General features: G+C 43.3%; 1 protein-coding gene across 5 annotated transcripts in view; it reads left to right on the forward strand.

Annotated features, from left to right (window-relative positions):
* RGL1 (ral guanine nucleotide dissociation stimulator like 1) overlaps positions 1-10,083 on the forward strand; it is a 66,254-nt gene extending 56,171 nt beyond the window's left edge. For all 5 annotated transcript variants that reach the window (XM_062602274.1, XM_062602275.1, XM_062602273.1 and 2 more), the window contains 6 exons: positions 466-587; positions 1,404-1,493; positions 3,584-3,788; positions 5,783-6,019; positions 7,300-7,414; positions 8,076-10,083. In XM_062602274.1, the coding sequence (XP_062458258.1) occupies positions 466-587; positions 1,404-1,493; positions 3,584-3,788; positions 5,783-6,019; positions 7,300-7,414; positions 8,076-8,263 (957 nt within the window). In that variant the 3' untranslated portion in view covers positions 8,264-10,083. The remainder of the gene's footprint in view (positions 1-465; positions 588-1,403; positions 1,494-3,583; positions 3,789-5,782; positions 6,020-7,299; positions 7,415-8,075) is intronic.
* The last annotated feature ends 7,345 nt before the right edge of the window (positions 10,084-17,428 follow it).

Genomic DNA, 17,428 nt, shown 5'->3' on the forward strand with positions numbered 1-17,428 from the left:
TTTTACATTTGTCTGGTGCAAGTTTGAGCGCACAACGTGCAAAGTTGAGGAGGATCAGATTCTGCTTTCATCCCAGGCACCTCTAATTATTATCCTTGCTTGGTGCCTGAGAACCACTGAAGTTCAGAATATGATTCTTCTCTCAGAGCTGGTCTGGCCAGCACGGGGGTGAGAGGGCAGGTTAGTCTGAAGAATTTATGACCTTCGCTACTCTTGTTCCTAGAGGAACCACCAGCAGTGCTGCTGTTTGGAGGGTTTGCACCAGCATTACACTTCAGTTGGTACTTGGGAAAGGACTTCACTGTTTGAAAAACCCATTCTTGAAATTATCACTCAGCTAAAACTGAACTTCAGGTCAAACTAAATTTGTCCTGGTGCTTTTGGTCTCTGTGTTTATTATATGAATGAATTTTGCTTTATCTTGTTTTCTACTTAGAATTTATTTTTGATTATGTATTTTCATAGGAATTTGAAGTAATTGCCCAAATAAAGCTCCTGCAATCTGCATGTAACAGCTATTGCATGGCACCAGACCAAAAATTCATCCGGTGGTTCAGAAGGCAGCAGCATTTAACTGACAAGGAGAGGTAAGTTAAGTCCTACTGGCGAAGCAGGCTTTTCTTACTCCACACCCACCTGCAAATAGGTTATGTCAGCCTTTAGTTATCCTCCTAAAGGAGCTTGTATATACTGCTGCTCTGGGAGAGTGAAAATATATCTGCCTTCTGCTAAGCAGCTGTAGAAAACCTGTTGAACACTTAGCAGGGTTTAGTTTTGAAATTGGATATCAGACCTGACTTTAAAGTATGATAATCTGTTGGGTCTAGGCTGCCTGTATGCCCAGACACATGCTCAGACATTGATCCTGAGGGATGTCAAGATGCAGTCACTGAGCCTCCAGCTGGTGGATGCAGGCAGCAGGTAGCCACGGCCACGCAGAGCTCACTGAATGCTTGCCAGATAAATGTCTCCCCAGGCATTTGGGGTGGGTTTTGCAGCCCTGCTGAGTTCTGTGCTCCTGCACGTGCTGCTAGGCCAATCTGAGACAATTTACTTACGCATTTTAATATCTCCACTATGTAGATGAATGCCCCTCTGCTGCACTAAGAGTGTAAGCATAGATACATACTGCATTGTACTGAGTCATACTAAAAAACTATGTCAGTTTATCCATGATGAACATAATCCAGAAAATGCACTAGTTGTTAAAACTATTCTAACGAAGTGAAATATCCCCTTCACTGTGGTAAAATGTACACACAGCTATGTTCCTCTCCGTGGAATTGCAGCCCATGAAGTAGGAATACCTGAAGGTTTCTCGAATTTCTTGAATGTTGCTACTTTGAGAACTCTAACTAATAGTCTTGCCTTTAAAAATTAACCCAGTGGCTTCTGTTCTGCAGTTACGACCTTTCACGTGAGGTTGAAGCAGCTGCTGACACCAGCACCACATCACCAAAATCTCGAAAAAGCATGGTGAAGAGGTTCAGTCTGTGAGTATAATGGAGGAAAGGGCCTTTGGTGTTTTATCTATTCAGCTTATATTAACACAAGTAGTACTCATTTCACCAGCTGAAAAACCTGTCTGGGGATCCAGAGCACTGAATTGCTTCAAGAAGACACCATCAGCTAGAAATGCAAACTTCTGAAGCTCTCCCTGTCTGTTATAAGTAATCATGAGGATTATTAATGATAAAAGAGATTAGAAACAAGCAAGCCTTTCTAAGCTGTCAGAAAAAGGAACAATTTTAGTGCTAGTTTATAAATTCAGTATCTATTGTGTAATAACTTCCCTGAACACAGTAGCAAAACAAAGTAAAGGAGAATGACGTCTGGCCTATTATTAGTCTAGTTTGCTATACACATGCAAAAAATTCCTTGCAGGGTTTTAATATGAAAACTGAGGTTATCAAAAAGGCATTTGATAAGGGAAACAATCTGCCTAACTACCTTTAAATTAAAGAAGGAAAAAAGAATCATGGGGATGTGGTCCAATTTTGTCTTATACTACAGAGATTCAAACAGAAGATGGCTGGAGAACAGGGGCATACAGCTAAACAGACATGGGAAACAATAGACGAGCAAGAATTCAGGGAAAGGTGCAGGGAATGAAAGCAGAGATCAAGGACTGATGTAAAAATATCTTCAAGGTGAGAAATTTGAACCTGATGTGAGAGGACATACGAAGGGACTCCCATGTATCAGCAGCATAATCAAGATGAGGGGAAAAACGATGAAGTTGACTGCACTACCATCTCTTAACTGGCCTTTCCTGCTTGGCTGTTGTATGTAGTTTCCTCAGAACAGTCAGTTGCTGTTCACTTCATATCAGCGCTACTGCAGTTAGGGTCTGAAAGAGGAATAGATGTTTTCAATCTAGAGTTGTCTTGAGTTCTGATGCACACACAAAAAAAATCCCAGAAAGCTGTTCAGAAAGTGTTTCAATGAGTCAGTCTGAGTTGGTGATAGGACAATATGACCCTTGAAGATGACAGTGCCTGAACTCTTGGTGACCTGTCATTTGCGTCTCCCTTGGCCTGTGCCTAAACTGTGCGCAGGAGGTGTTGCTGGAGACCATAGGCTTTATTCTTTCGTTTCTGATTGTGTTTCAGTGCTTTGTTGTCATTTACCATACTGAGTTTGTTTGCACTGTGCAGTATTCGTCTAAAGAGTTGTTTCATCTGCACTCTGAATGTGTTTTTATGCAAATCAATACTGTAGAAAAGGCTGGCATAATTCATCCCAGGAACAGAGAGTGACACCTGTCTAAACTGTCTTAAACCATTAACTGCGTGCTGACTAACATCTAATTTACCTTGCTTCTCTACTTAACATATTATACAAGTTTGTTTCCTTCGACACTCCTTTAAATTTATTTGAGCTGCATTTAGAAATGAGTCTCAGAGAGAGTGAGCAAGCCTGTAATTTACTCTTTCTTGTGATCTCCTTGTCTACATCTCCATTCAGACTCTTAGAGAAACTGGTAACTGTGGCTCCTTTATTGAGTGAAAAATTTGCAGCAGGGATGAATTTGCCTTTTGAAACCTTTGCCTGGTGTATGGCCAGGCATTACCTTTCATGCACTGTTTCAGTCACTCATGGTGACTGAGTAGGTCTTGAGCTGCCTTGTGTACACAGTCCTGTACTGCTTCCTTGTGTACGCAGTCCTGGCCTGCTGTCAGGGTGTGACAGCAGTGCAGGATTGCATAAGGTGGAGCCAGCTGCCATGCCTCGAACTTGCCCCTCATCCCGTGTTTTGTGAACACATCAGATTTACCATCAATCATTTCCTAGCAAATGAGTCTGAAAATCTAACAGTCCAAAGAGGAGCCTTGTTTGTGACAGCGGGACATTAGCTATGATTTTGGCCTTGCAGCTGGTAGGTGTGCTAGGTCAAGAAGGTATTGTGTTAGTGTATAACAAGCTCTCTTGACAAACTGTCTAAACAACATAGAGGAAATGAAAACAACAGGACAGTCGAGATAGGAAGACAAAACAATACATGAACCAAGTGACAGCTTTGCTTAGCCCAGCTCTGTCATGCTTTCGCTTACTGGCTTTTATGCTTTGTTTTCTATACTAGACTGTTTCTAGGCTCTGAGATGATTGCCCATAGCACACCCATCAAAGAGCAGCCCAAATCTACCCCAGGTGGGAGCTCTGGTGAAAGCACAGACTCGGCCAGTGTTTCATCATGTGAGTTTAACCACTCTGAAGCTGAAGACGTCTGCATCGGTCCCGTAGACACTCCTGACACTCTTGACACTCCTCATGAGACTCAGAAAAAGGTACAGTCTGGGCCTGTTGCCAGCAACATATAAATATAAAAAAAATTATAAATATATCAATATATATAAACATATGTAAATAGCATGTAAGAGACTGTTGACACACAGGCAGGCTCTAGACGTTTTCCCAAGCCTGTTGGTCTTGGCTAGAGCATTGCTTTTAGTGGAATGGAGAGACTCTAGAAATAGATGTGTAAAAATGGAAGCAATGCAGTCAGGATTTTTGCACAATCCTTTCTATGTTGCTGAGATACGAGGCAGACTGAAGTTCTCCTTCCCTGAAACCACATGTTCTTGTGCTTGGCAGTGTTCTTTGCTTAGGTGAGACCGTAGAGAAGCACAAAATGAATTTTTCTTTCAGTCTCTAACTCTCCATTTTGAGAGGGATGGGGCAGGTTAGTGACAGTTCTACCTTCGAGCCTGGAGTGAGGAGCCTGAGCATCGCACTCGCTTATGGCACATTAGCAGTAAAATGGACAAGTCCCCACAAACAAAACCAAATGAAGCAGGAGATGGGATCAGCTGAAGTAGTAAGATCACCAGCCAGTCACTGTCTCCTTGAATATCTCAGGCTTGATGACTTATTCTGCTGTCAGCAGCCTGCTTTTGTGTCCATCCTCAACCAGCTGTAGCTGGAAAAGGAAGTTCGGCTTTGGCAGCAGCTGTGTGCTCACAAAGCTCAGCTGCAGTAAGGCTGTGTCTCCACTCTGGGAAAGGTGTCTTCTAGGTGTGGAAGCATGTGTGCATTGGTAACTGCCTAATCCTGGCGAAGACAGAGCAGCTGCAGTTGCCCAAGTGACAGGTCAGGGTTGACTAACCTTGTGGGTTTGACCTCCTGCGAGCTGCCCCTGCCAAGATGAACACCTTGCCTTGACTCAGGTTAATTTCACTTGGAAAGTCAGTACGCAGTATGGAGCTGCTGCACCTCCTCCTGCACACCAGCTCACTCTTAGCACATGCAGCCAATGTCTTACACAAAGTCACTGAACCAGGGCGCCTGGAATCCATCCCATTTTGCAGAGAAGGCAAAGCCCTGCACCCTGGCAGCTGGGACATGCAATGGCAAAGTGAGTGTAAGGCTGAAGCTGTGTTTGTGCTGAGAGCAGGTAGGTCGGGTGTGCGCTGTGAACATCCAGAGAGAAACTTATACAGGCAGGAAAATGGCAGAAGGGATCTGATAGGGGGAGCCACAGAGACATCTTTCCTACACACACTGCCCTTTTGAACTAAACTCTGTTAAGTGTATTGTTGAAGCCCTTTTCACGGATGTTTTTTTTGAAGAGAGTTATTTTGGGTTTAGCTGATGGATATTTTAAATTACATTGTACTAAACGTTCTTAAATCAAATTAAGCAAAAATCCAAGGCACTGGCATCCATAATCTTTTTAAACTGTTTAGCTGGAACAGTTGTTAATGTTGGTTTTGATAAGCAAGTTGGGAAATGGAAGATCCTCTCAGCAGTTCTTGAATAAGGCCAAGGAAGAGAATGGCCAAGCCCTGAGGGAGGAAGGAAGGAATGAAGAAGGGAAGGGGCAAATTAAGGAGAGACTATTCAAGGAGAAATGGCAGAGGCAGACAGGGAGGTGTGCGTGCATCTTCGCTCCTGTAAAGGCTACAGTCTGGCGCAGGAGCAGTGATGCCCGTGACTCCCTCTGTTCTTTCCCAGCCGGGGTTGCCTACAACCTGATTCTGTTTATCTGCTGCCACCTCCTGGCCTGCTCCAGACGTGCAGGAGGCACTTCTGAAGCAAGAGCAAGCAGTGCACAGTGTCCAGCGCACCGAATTGGAAATCAGTGTTCATTAAAATGGTGAAAAGAATCAAATGAAGTTCACTTTTTCTGAGGCAAGGAATGCCACTGCCAGTCTGCTGGGCAGAATGCAGATGACTGAGGTTTTCTATATACCTTCTGCTTTCTCAAGTTCTTCCTCCAGAATTACTCATGCAGACAGAAAAGATGTCTGGCTTGTGACAGTGTTTTTCTTTCTTTGTGTAGCTCTCTAAATCCTCCACCTTCAGTTCCATCAGCTATTCTATGCATGCATCTCCCTTGGGGGTGGCATCTGTAATCTCAGCTCCTGCCGTGCTGTTCTCCAGTGACAAGTGCTCTAACTCTGTGACACCTGTTACCTCAAAAGAACTGTCTCCTGTTTACAACCAGCAGAATAAAGATATGTGCGTCATCCGAATCAGCACAGAAGACAGCAATGGCAATATGTACAAGAGTATCCTGGTGAGTGGTGTGGAACAGCAAAATGCTGTTAGTGTAGATGATGTCCTCATCCAGGGCTTAAACAAATGGTGCTTTTAGTTTTTAAAGCACCTGTTCACTGAGCTGACTAATCAAACCTGCCTTGCAAGGGAAAATTACAAACATTACAATTCAAAATATGTGGAGCAGAGTATGAGAGGTTTGGAAATAGCATCTTTGTGGAAGTTACGGTCTTGAAATTAAAGCTTGTGCTTTATCAACAAGTTCAAACCGAAGCATTCTGATCAAGGACAGTTTTTGAAGCTCCTGTCTTTCTGCAAGTGCTAGATGCTTTAGCTCTGAATTTGTGTGCGAGTTTTGACACAAGACACCACGTGCCAAGCTGCTCCCCAGCTTTCCCTAGGAGATGGTTTCTGGAAATAGGGAGCTGTACACGGGGAATCTGACAAGCCCTTTAATTACTCATCTTCTCTCTGTGGCAAAGGTTGCCAGACCAGCAGCAACCAGTTTCCATTTTGGAAAGGTGCTTCCCTTGATGCTGCTTCCACAGAAGGGTTCTAGCAGTGGTGGGCCAGTTGCATGCAGGTCTGTGTGGGACCATGGGCAACGTGACTCGCCTGTACTGTACATGATCTCTGAAGTTAATCCTGATGGAGACTCAGCTGCTGAACAAATGCTTTTGGTCACTTGGGGCCTGTGGGAGAGATGTAACAAACACAGAGGGATCGTTCTTAGCACTTTTTAGCTACCTTACAAATTTAGTGGTCTGATGTCTCCAAATTGCAGGGATGGTCCCCGCAAGCCTGACAAATATGGTTACTGGCAAGACCAATCTTCCTTCTGACTGCATAAGCCTCTGAAGGGAGCCCAGTGTCTGATCAGGATGCACAGTGCTTCCACAGCAGACAATAAACCCAGTTAACAGGCCAAAAATCTTTGCAGGATGTCAAAGTATTTCGGACAGGAGACTGCAGATTAATTGATGTCTGCAAACCACAGATGGCACAGCTATTTAAGTGGACTTTTTATGGCTAGGAGAGAGCAGCATCTCATCTCTCAAAGTGTTTGCTCTGTGATTAACTACTGCTTCTTCTAATAGAGTATCTGTCACCTTAAACTAAAAACCCACCACTACCACCAAATGTCAGTACCTAGTACTTTGTTACTGACCTATCATTTTTTCAATTCTCTGAGTGTTTCCTAAGACCAAGAAGTTTGCAGAAAGGCAGGCCTTTGCTAATTGCCAAATTGTTATGTAGCACAAACAAGCAGAAGTTCTCATTGCAACTCTGTCTTTTCAGATAACTAACCAAGACAAAACTCCTGCCGTTCTCCAGAGAGCTCTGTTAAAGCATAACCTGGAATCTGATGCAGCTGAGGACTATGAGCTTGTACAGGTCATCTCTGAGGATAAAGGTGGGGAATCAGAGCTCTGCTACTGCTCAAAAGGTTCTGCTGGATTTTGAAGGAAAGCGTAAAATGTGAAGCAATGTTAGAAATGCCATGGAATGTCACAGCTGGCAGTGAGACTGATTGCCAGGGATACACAGGGATGATTTATTATGACAGCCAGCACATTGCTTCATACAGGCAGAGCACACTTGTGGGTTGCCAGGTAAACATTTGTATGTGCACTGTGACTGCAGAGCTCTTGACTGAATGGCAGCTGCTTTCTGTCCCTGAGCACAGCCAGCCACCAGGGTCAGGTGGCAGGGTGCAAACTCCCCAGGGATCAGGGCAGGCCCAGATCCTACGGATGTTATCAGGACATGCAAACAGAGCTCTGAGCACAGTGTCCTCTTGGAGTGGCTGCCAGGTCCTCTGCCAGGCTGGCCATGGCCTGGATTTGTCCTCTATCTCCTGTCCTCTGCAACCCTGCTCCCCTTCTTTGTGGGGCAGCTGCTGTGGGTGCCATCTGATGCAGCTTTGGCTGAAGAGGCACAGCAGAACAAGAAAAGGGGCCCAGTACTACCTGGCTGTGTACACTCAATCTTTTCACCTGGTCCCTGTTCTCTTGCAGCTTTCCTTCTATGTGCAATACTACAAATCAACACTTGCTCTGGTTCCTCTTTTGCAGAGCTGGTGATCCCAGACAATGCCAATGTGTTTTATGCCATGAACAGCCACGTGAACTTTGATTTTGTCCTGCGGAAAAAACCTTCTGTCAACATGGATTTGAAAATGAGGAGCCACTGCAATCTAACACTCCCGAGAGCTGCCAAACAGGGGTGTTGGAGCAATAGGCTCAGCAAAATTACACTGTGAAGAAGGCAAGGCCACATGGAGAACTGGCTGAGGCTTTTCCCTTTGCTACCATCCAGTATTACAGAAAAACAGCAGATGGATTTGTCAGTATTCAACTTTGAAAACAGAAGACCTACAGCCAGCGAGGTGTCTTTTCTCCCTTGCAGCCTTATATGGACAGACAGATGTGGATTTACAGGACAGTAGGGACTGGAATTTTTTGTTGTTGTTTTGTTTTGCACATTAGCCTGGGAAGGTGAGAGCCCCAGTTAAAGGGGAAAACAGGACTGCAACATTGGTCTAAGGAACATGACACAAGCCAACTGTTTTTGTGAGAAAGCATTTTACTTTGTGCCAGTATTACACAGAAGAAAGTCTAAGCTTATTTTTATAAAATTGGAGAAGAAAACTCTCAGTACAGTTGTGCTGGAACTAAGGAGGAGGTCCCAGCCAGCTTCCAGCTGACTGATGGCAGCACTAATTTGCAGAAGGTGTGGGTGAGCTGAGTGCCAGTGGCAGTTGCTGCCTCCAGGAAGCATTTGAATTTACCAAAAATCAGGATGGGTACTCATCACTGGGGACAGCAGAAACTGCAAGCATGTGTATGACTCTCTCATGCAGCTGGCACTTTTCTTTTTGCACTTGTTCTGCACCAGAAAATTGCCTATTTTGGATTTTTTTTCTCCAGAGAATTTTAATAAAACAGGCTGCACTTGCTTTTGGATGAATGTCATTGTTTGTTCATGAACAAGGCAAAAACAAATGCTACTTGTTGGGATTTACGTCTTGTCTTAATGCCACTGCAGGGTGGTTCCCCTTTTACTTTGCTAACCCACTGAACAGAAATCAATGCCTTTTGTATGTACCCTTAAATGACTGATGTATCTCTTTTTTAATGTGCAATCACTCTTCAAGAGCAAAACTTTTAACTCACATTTTCATTCATAAAGGGACACTACATGACCTTTTCTTTTAAAAGTGAGTATTGAGATAGCCAGGTTTTAAGCATTACCCCAACCAGTGATTTTTATATACTTGCAGCATTATTATGCATAATCTACAGGCACCTCCCTTGCTCTTTATATGCATCTATTAAATGAATTTCCACTGGAAAATTCCAGCTGGAATAGAGAATTTAATCATCTGTTCTCTGTGAAACTTTAAGTAACAATTTCTGAATCTTTCCCCAGAACACTGGCTTCCTTGAAGTCATAGAGATTTTGTTTTTAAAAGCCGTAAATAAGACATCGGATTGTAAGCAGCCCTGATGGAAAAGGCTATCTTTGAGATACATTAGTATTAGTTAAAACAGACTCAAATACTGTATTTTATCCATGCCTAGGCTTTGTTTCCTTCCAGTTCCGTAGCATTAGTTTTCAAAACTGGGCTCAGGTTACATTCTTTGCATCAGGGTCAATGATGCAAACATCATGATCACACATGATCGTTAAATGTTTTACACAACTATAAGGTTTGTCACTTCTGTTTACAAGTCACACCATGTAGGTCCTGGTCTGAATAGTTTAAGAATTCCAATTTAGGTTTTATTGAGACAGTGAAGGTAGTGAGTTTGTAACTGAGCCTTAACCTCTGCCCAGAGTTAGGGCAAAATTACAACAGAAGTTCAGTTTTCTTTGCATTTCAGTGTAAGCATCATTGATGTCTGTACAGTATCATTTCTAAAGTAAAGTATTGCTCACTCAAAGGTGTATGTCTGTGTTAAGGTGAAAGATGAACGTCCTTGATTTTAAAATTACACTTTCCATAAGGTTATATATGAAAAATGTTTTTTAATTGCTTTCCTGCAATCTTTATACATAAGTATTAAACCTTTTTCCACTAGTATTTGCCTTGAGTTAGTCTATGTTCTTACCTTAGATTTTCTTACTGCATATCAGGTTGGGGGGGCTTTGTTTTTTTGGTGTTGTTTGGGGCTTTGTTTAACGCCTCACACCACCTCTGTCACTCTGTTGGAACTTCTTCCAGCTCCCACAGCTCATCTTCCCTGCTCCCTTGAGGACTTGAAACTCCACATTTCCTGCATGCCCTGTAGGTGTAACCCTTCAGCTATGACCCTCCTTTAGCATTGATTTCATTTTCAACATCACACCCAGTAACAAGGTATGGACTGGTTGCAACATCGCCAGCATTACTGGCATGCATCTTCTTTAAATTCCTGCAGTTTTTTATGAGGGTGGCTTCTGTGTTTCAACAACAGTGGGGCTAGAAACGGTTGTCCAAGTAAACCAGTGTTGTGATTTAAGCCCAGCCAGTAACTCAGAACCACACAGCTGCTCGCTCATTTCCCTCCTACTTCCTCCCCCAGCTCCCAGAAGGATGCGGAAGAGAATCAGAAGAATGGAAATCCCATGGGTTGAGATAAGAACAGTCCAGTAACTAAGTTACTACTGCTACCACCAATAATAATAATGATAAGGGAAAGAACAACGGGAGAGAATACAATTGCTCACCACCTGTTGACTGATACCCAGCCCGACTCGAGCAGCCATCTGGGCCTTCCAGTTAACTCCCCCCAGTTTATATACTGGGCATGATGTGCTGTGGTATGGAATGCCCCTTTGGCTAGTTTGGGTCAGGTGTCCTGTCTGGGTCAGGTGTCCTGTCTCTGCTTCCTCCCAGCTTCCTTTCCTCTCTGGCAGAGCATGAGACTGAGAAAGTCCTTGATTGGAGTAAACATTACTGAGCAACAACTGAAAACATGGGTGTTATCAGCCCTGTTCCCAGTCAAAACCACAGCACTGCACTAGCTACTGAGAAGGAGAAAAATGACTGCTACTGCTGAACCCAGGACAATCAGTCTCACCTCCACTACCCATCGAATCGCAGCAGTTTATCATGAGCTCTATGTAAGCCAGGTTCATGCTGCAAGACGGCAATGAGCTTGAGAGCTAAAGGTAAGTGTCAGGGTACTCTGTGGGAAATGGCTAGAAGCTCAGCAGCAGAGAGAACCCAGGCCCTCTAGGACCTCAAGGAGTGGGAAGACAGTAACAATAAATTCCTTACTTCATCAAATCCCATCTTGTCGGGCTGCTTTGGGAGGAACAGAGACATACTGAGAGAGTTCAATGGGAGGACGATCGACTGAAAGAGAGGAGACTAGCAGGGCTAGTTTGTACTGTGCCCTGAACATTACAGGAAAATCCCAGAGAGAGACACCAGAAAGGAGAAAAGATACTTTCAAAAAGAGGTCAGAATATGACATCCTTCCACTCAAAAGCTTTTGCAGCTGCTTGTTCAAGGAGCTGAATCTGAAGGTGAGAAAACAGAGAACATGCAAAGTCTCTCCTTAGAGCAGATGCCTTTGCAAGAGAGAGACCCACCCACTGCTGAGCTTGTTCACTGGCAGTGTCCCAGCAACCTGTGATCAGCAGAATGCTGTTCCCTTCTGCACTGACAGAGGGTTTGCTCACGATCAGCTATAACTGCAGCAGCACTGCACCTGATGTCACATCAGGCAGCACACTCAAAAACTACATCCAGAGAAGCCAAGGGAAAGTATTTTGTTGTTTTTCATTGAGCTCTGGTAACATCTTTTATTATTTAACCACAATCTGAAAGCCACTTTTTTTTCAAAGCCTTTCATTTTTTTTTCTTTTTTTTTTTTATTTTAGTTTTAATGAAATAAGCACAACCACCCCCATCCCACTAGGAAATTAATGAAAAGCAGACACCGCATGAATGAGTCAACAAAGCAGGTATTAGTCCCCCTAATCCTTGGTATTTTTAGCAGAGCAGAATTGTCTGCATTAATGCCCCCAGTGTTTCTACCACTTGAAGTTCTGCAGTAAATAGCAGGTTACAAAACTTGCCAAGACACATTCAGCTGCAATTTAGGTAGATGGCATAATAAAAAATACTACCTGCTGACATTCATGGATTTGGCACTGACCTCATCAACTAACCTTACCTGGCTCACTGAGCTCTGTTCTTATCCTTTGCTGGCTTAAAACACAATTGATCTGTACAGATTCGCACCACTATTTCTTTTCCTTCTGGGATAAAAGCTGTTTTAGAATGGTAAAGCTACCTTAAAATGGGGAGGTGGACTTGTTCTTGGGCTCTGTTTTTGTAATCATTGCTACCAGGGACAGAAAAGGTATAGCCAGTTGTGTAATGATCAGCCTTTGTCAGGCAGTGATGAGCATTCACAGCTATGCCCTAAACCCACAGCCACATTTAGGCAACTTCTATTTCCCCCAGGGCCCTGTGAGCAGACCTTCCTGCTGGCTGGCTCCAGTTCTTCAGAGCCTCAGGCTGAAAGGAAGCTCAGGACATCTGGCTGGCTAAATGCTATTTTGCATAGAGTGCAAGGGGCCCTACAGAGCCCAGACACACTGAGATTTTGGTCTGAGTCAGTACTCCCGCCACAGGCCACATCCTCCCAGCAGAGGTGGGATGGTCTCTTTGGAGCATCACAAAACAGTTGCTTTGAGCAGTAGATCCACTGTGGAAAATCCATGGTTTGACCCGAGGCGTTTTCCCATCTCTGAACTTGGATGTCATCCTTTTACCCTGGGTGACAAAACTCAGCCCAGGACAACAATCTGAGCAGATCAGTGGGCCAGGGTGTTGAAGCAAAGCCTTTGATGTCATGGGTCAATCCTGGAAAAAGCTAAAGTGCTCCAGGATGGAAGGGGAAAATGATGGATTTCAATCCCTAACGTATTTCTTACACAGATGGGGCTAACGCAGTGCAGTTACCACACTCACTGGATGCTGTGTTTCTGGAAGAGCTGTCAGAGGGAACAAGTGGGGCAAGTAGATTGGAGGGAGCCTGCTTTGCTAGCCAGGCTTGAACTTCAGTTCCCCTCTGGAGCCAATATTTCCGTGTCCTGACCATGAAAGTCAGGACCCCACCTCACCTCTGCCTCCCAAGGCTCCAGTTTCAGCTCTTGCTGCCTCTGCCATTTGTCTCTCTGATTTGATGCCCCTCATGCTCTCATAGCTGAGTTTTAAAATGCCTTGCTTAGTCAGCCAAGACAATGCCATCTTTTTCAGTACTGTCAAGAACTTCACACCAGAAACATACCTAAAGGAAAGCTACAGACATCTGGTGTCTGCTGTGCTGGTCTGGAAATGGTGGGAAAGGCAGTTTTCTCAGCCCGTCTCTTCTGCAGAAGCAACTGCCAAATCCAACCAGCTATACTGCTGCACCTTCTCTCTGCTTGCCTGAGGGACAGCCCTTCTTGCTCACCTTAACTTTGCCTCCTTTACGAACAGCACAGGTAACACCAAATGCGCATCACTCGGAGGACCCACAAGCCATTTTTCTCCACTACTTCACTTCAGTAAGTCAGAAAACCACTCATGAAGCTCCCACAGCCAGGGGTAAGTAAAGCCGGCACAGTGACATTTGGGAAGGCTGCTCCTGGACTGACTGCGGAGCCTGCTCCAACGAGCAGAATTCTACGTACTTTGTTTGGATGTTAACTTTCAGCACTGGCTGCTCTCGCTATTTAAAAACCACCAAAACACTGAAGTTGTCTGCCTGGATCACCCGGAACATCTCCTTGTCTTGACTCCTCCTCTTGTCTTGAGGCGTGAAAAAGATTTAACCAGTTGTGGCCATGGATCAGATGATTCTTAGTGCAGAAATAAGGATCTTAGCTTATGGCCTGAGAAGCTGAACATCTAACAGTTATTTCAGGCTGTGCCATGGGTTATTTTCTCCTGTTGGGAACAGTTCTCAGGTCTCCCAAACAAACAGTCATGGTATTTTGACTAATGAAGGGATCTCAAAAGTTAGGAGAAAGTTCCTCAAAGCTTGAACGAATACAGGTTTGGGTATTTTAGTTTTGTATTGCTTTCTCAGGCGGATGAGAAATTAAGGGTCTGCATTTCTGCAGGAGTTACAGCTCCATACTGCTTTTCAAAGGTGTACTTTAAAGCACACTCAGACTGCTTCAGCGGAGAGTAAAATAAGCTTAAAAGCATATGTGCTGAATGTGGCATGCTGCTGAGCACCTTCACCTGCGTCAGGCCAAGTCCCCAGCTGATGTAAAATGTCCTCGCTTCCCTGGAATCAGTGGCGCTGTGGCAGTATAAGCCAGATCTTCAGGAAGTGGCTGTAACTTTCATTATTATTTAGTTATGTTTGTATATTTTCTTTGGGATCAAAGACAAGAATCTAAGAACTTGGTTTGATGTAGTATCCAGGTTGGCATTTTAAACTATTATATATCTGCCCTGAGATTTTTATCGTATCAATTTCTTGCAGAGTTCCATGACATGGAACAATACTGTGCTGAAACCAAAGTCAAGAAATACACGCATTTTCTGTCCTGCATACAGATAGTGCTTAGAACCTCTGCTTCCCATGTTTTCAGAAGTACACAGAGTTTTAATCAGGTCAGAGTAGAACTGAAATCTGTTTTCTGTGGGGGGCACCACTGGTCCTGGAAGCTCTGGGTTGCTGCCAAGAGAGGTTATTTATTTCGTGAAAAGGGTGGAGGTTTGGAAATCCAGGAATATCCCTAGCTGTCCGACCATAGGAAAAGTCATAAAGCTGTTCTGGCTTCTGAGATCGGTGCAGTCAACAGGCAGAATTCTGATTTTTCAGCAGCATCCAAAAAAAGGAAATGTGAAGGCATATGCTAGAGAGCCTGTGTGTGTAAGGAAGCAATATCCAGATAATAAGGATAAAATGATGGAAAAATCTCATTCCTGTTTTCAGAAGGTTTAAGGTTATTTGCATTTTCACAGTTAGGCAAAGAGTGAAATGAAGCAGTTATTAGAGTACCTTGGTTTTAGTTAATTTATCAGTTACTGCACTTCAGGCAGTTTTATTCCAGCACAGGGTGTCTGTCCCTGAAGTTAATAAAAATAGCTAGAGTGGAAAACTCCCCATTTGGAAAAGCTGTAAGTTTCAAGGAAAGTGAAAAGCTTTTGAAGATCTGTCAAAATCAGTAGAAACTGTGTTGCAGAGAGACGAGTTTCACTATCTTGAGAGTACTTTTGCAGAATTCCTGAATAAAACAAGCCTTCAGGAAAGTGGTAATGTTTTAAATGACTAAGCCTAAAGAATATTTGGTATCTCATTTACTTCTTCTTCATCCCAGTTGTTTTGTTTCAGTACTTTATTCCAGTCTGCCTAATGAAAAACTATTGCCTTGGTTTCATTCCACAATTCTTGCTTTCAGAATCTCAAGGGATAATATTTGCATTGGAGAGAAAACACAAGCCAGTGGGGTTTTTTGGTAAAAGCAATAGTTTTGAGTGATATTTATGAAGTAGTGGCTGCAATTCTGTATGTTTCTATTTGGGTAGCAGCCTCCTTTTGTACTGTTCAGAATTTGACCTTTTTTGGTTTTTTAATCTTGAGTCTCTGCTCCGTGGCCTGCAAAGCCTATAGGAATCTAGAACAGCTGCTTATGTTTTGCTGGATACTGATATTTCCAGACCTAATTCTGCTTTTTGGGGGCTGCTGATTTTGAACAAGGATTGTCCAGCCATAAGCAAGTTTTCACTATACCCTTCTATTACTTCACATGAGCGTGCAGTCATAATTTTTTGAAGATAGCACAAGAACTGCTTAATGTTCCTTAGTACAGAAGAGCAGCATAAGAACTCACAGGTTTTAACCTTGGCTCTCCCCACTAGGCAGATAAGGAACCAAGGTATAGATAAGTTATCTGTGCTCTTCTTTTGTATTTGAAAAGCATTATAGTACTCCTTGCTTTAAATGAGTGTTTTGTGGCTCAGTTCATAGCAGTCTTGAAATGCCTAGCTGCCAGCCCTGCTGTGGTTGTAGTAATAGCTGTGGTTGCTCAAGTGTAGCAACTTCACAGTCAGGGAAGAACTCAGATGAGGAAAGAGCAGCCATCCTGGTAAGCAGACTGTACAGTGAGGTTTACTACTGTGAGCTTTACCTGTCAGTCCATACCAATTCAGATGCAGAACAGGAGGAGCAATAAAAATTGCATATATGAAAGAATATAAAAATGTTGAGGAATTCCTTCTTTTGAGCAGGTAATTCTTTCTATGCCTTCAGCTTTGGTTTCTAGATATTTGACATACGTATCTTTGAAGAATAAAATAGGAAAGGACATCAAGTTTGTGTGGATTCTAATAACTTTAGAGAGGAGCTGACTTCCCAGTGACAGCGTGTCATGAGATCTCTTGCTGCCTAAGCACGTTGATTGCCAAAGAGAATCCAAGAGCTGTATGCATATACACAGTGACTTTCAGCCATTAATCTTTCATGTATGATTTATTTTACTTACTTTCATGAAGATGCTGTTTTAAATGGAAAACTCTGAATGACTAGAATTTGCATCTTTTGCAAGGATGCTTTGCCCCAAGCGGCTATTTTCAGTATCGTTCCCCTAACAGTGCAGTTTTTCTTGCTCTGTATTGGTGGGTTGCCAGACTGCTCATTTGTGGTTCTTCTGTGTTAATTGATGTGTATCTGGGGAAATTTTCTTTCTGTAAATTTTCTTTCCTGTGACACCTTGCAGAGAGCTTAAATAATGTGAATCAGTCAGTCAAAGGTGGCTCTGAACAGGATTGTACACAGGAAGCTTTTCAATTAAAGGCACTTAAGTAGTCTTAAGACAACTAATTCTGTCTTGAAGTGCATTCATATATCCCCTTTAGATTGCCAGGAAGCATATTTATGTGCATTCCTCGACATGGCCAACGTAGTTTTGATTTTTAGTAGTTCCATTCTTACTTCCCTCTTATTGAGGTACCTCAGGAATGCAAACAAATGTCCCACCTGAGACTGCGGCTTCATTTTAAAACTCACTGTCCAAACATGCCTAGAACTTTTTGCAACAGACCCCACCATGAAGACACTCTGCTGTCTGTTTTTTCAGATATGGATGCCTGGATATTCAAACCCTTGAACAACTTGACAATGGGAGTTCCTATGAAAGGGAAGCAGTCCTCCACACGTAAGTGTAGTTTTGCCCTGTAAGCTGTATTCAGGATTCAATATTCAAGGAGGATGTGGTCTTATTCCTGAGGTAGCACAACGTCTGATGAGTTTATCTGATGCAGCACAGCTGATCATTTTTCTAAGATTGTTATTATTTTGAAAAGGAAAATGCCTGGTGTAAGGTTTTGGTTTGTTTTTTTTTCCCTTTCTTCATTAATTAGTGTTCCACCTTGTGCCCATATAGGAAGTCCTATAGTAGGGCTTGAGGACACTTATGGCACAGCCTC

This window comes from Pezoporus occidentalis, unplaced genomic scaffold (genome assembly GCF_034315485.1).
Source record: "Pezoporus occidentalis ecotype Australia unplaced genomic scaffold, CSIRO_AGI_Poc_V1 ctg76, whole genome shotgun sequence".
Lineage (NCBI taxonomy): Eukaryota > Metazoa > Chordata > Aves > Psittaciformes > Psittacidae > Pezoporus > Pezoporus occidentalis.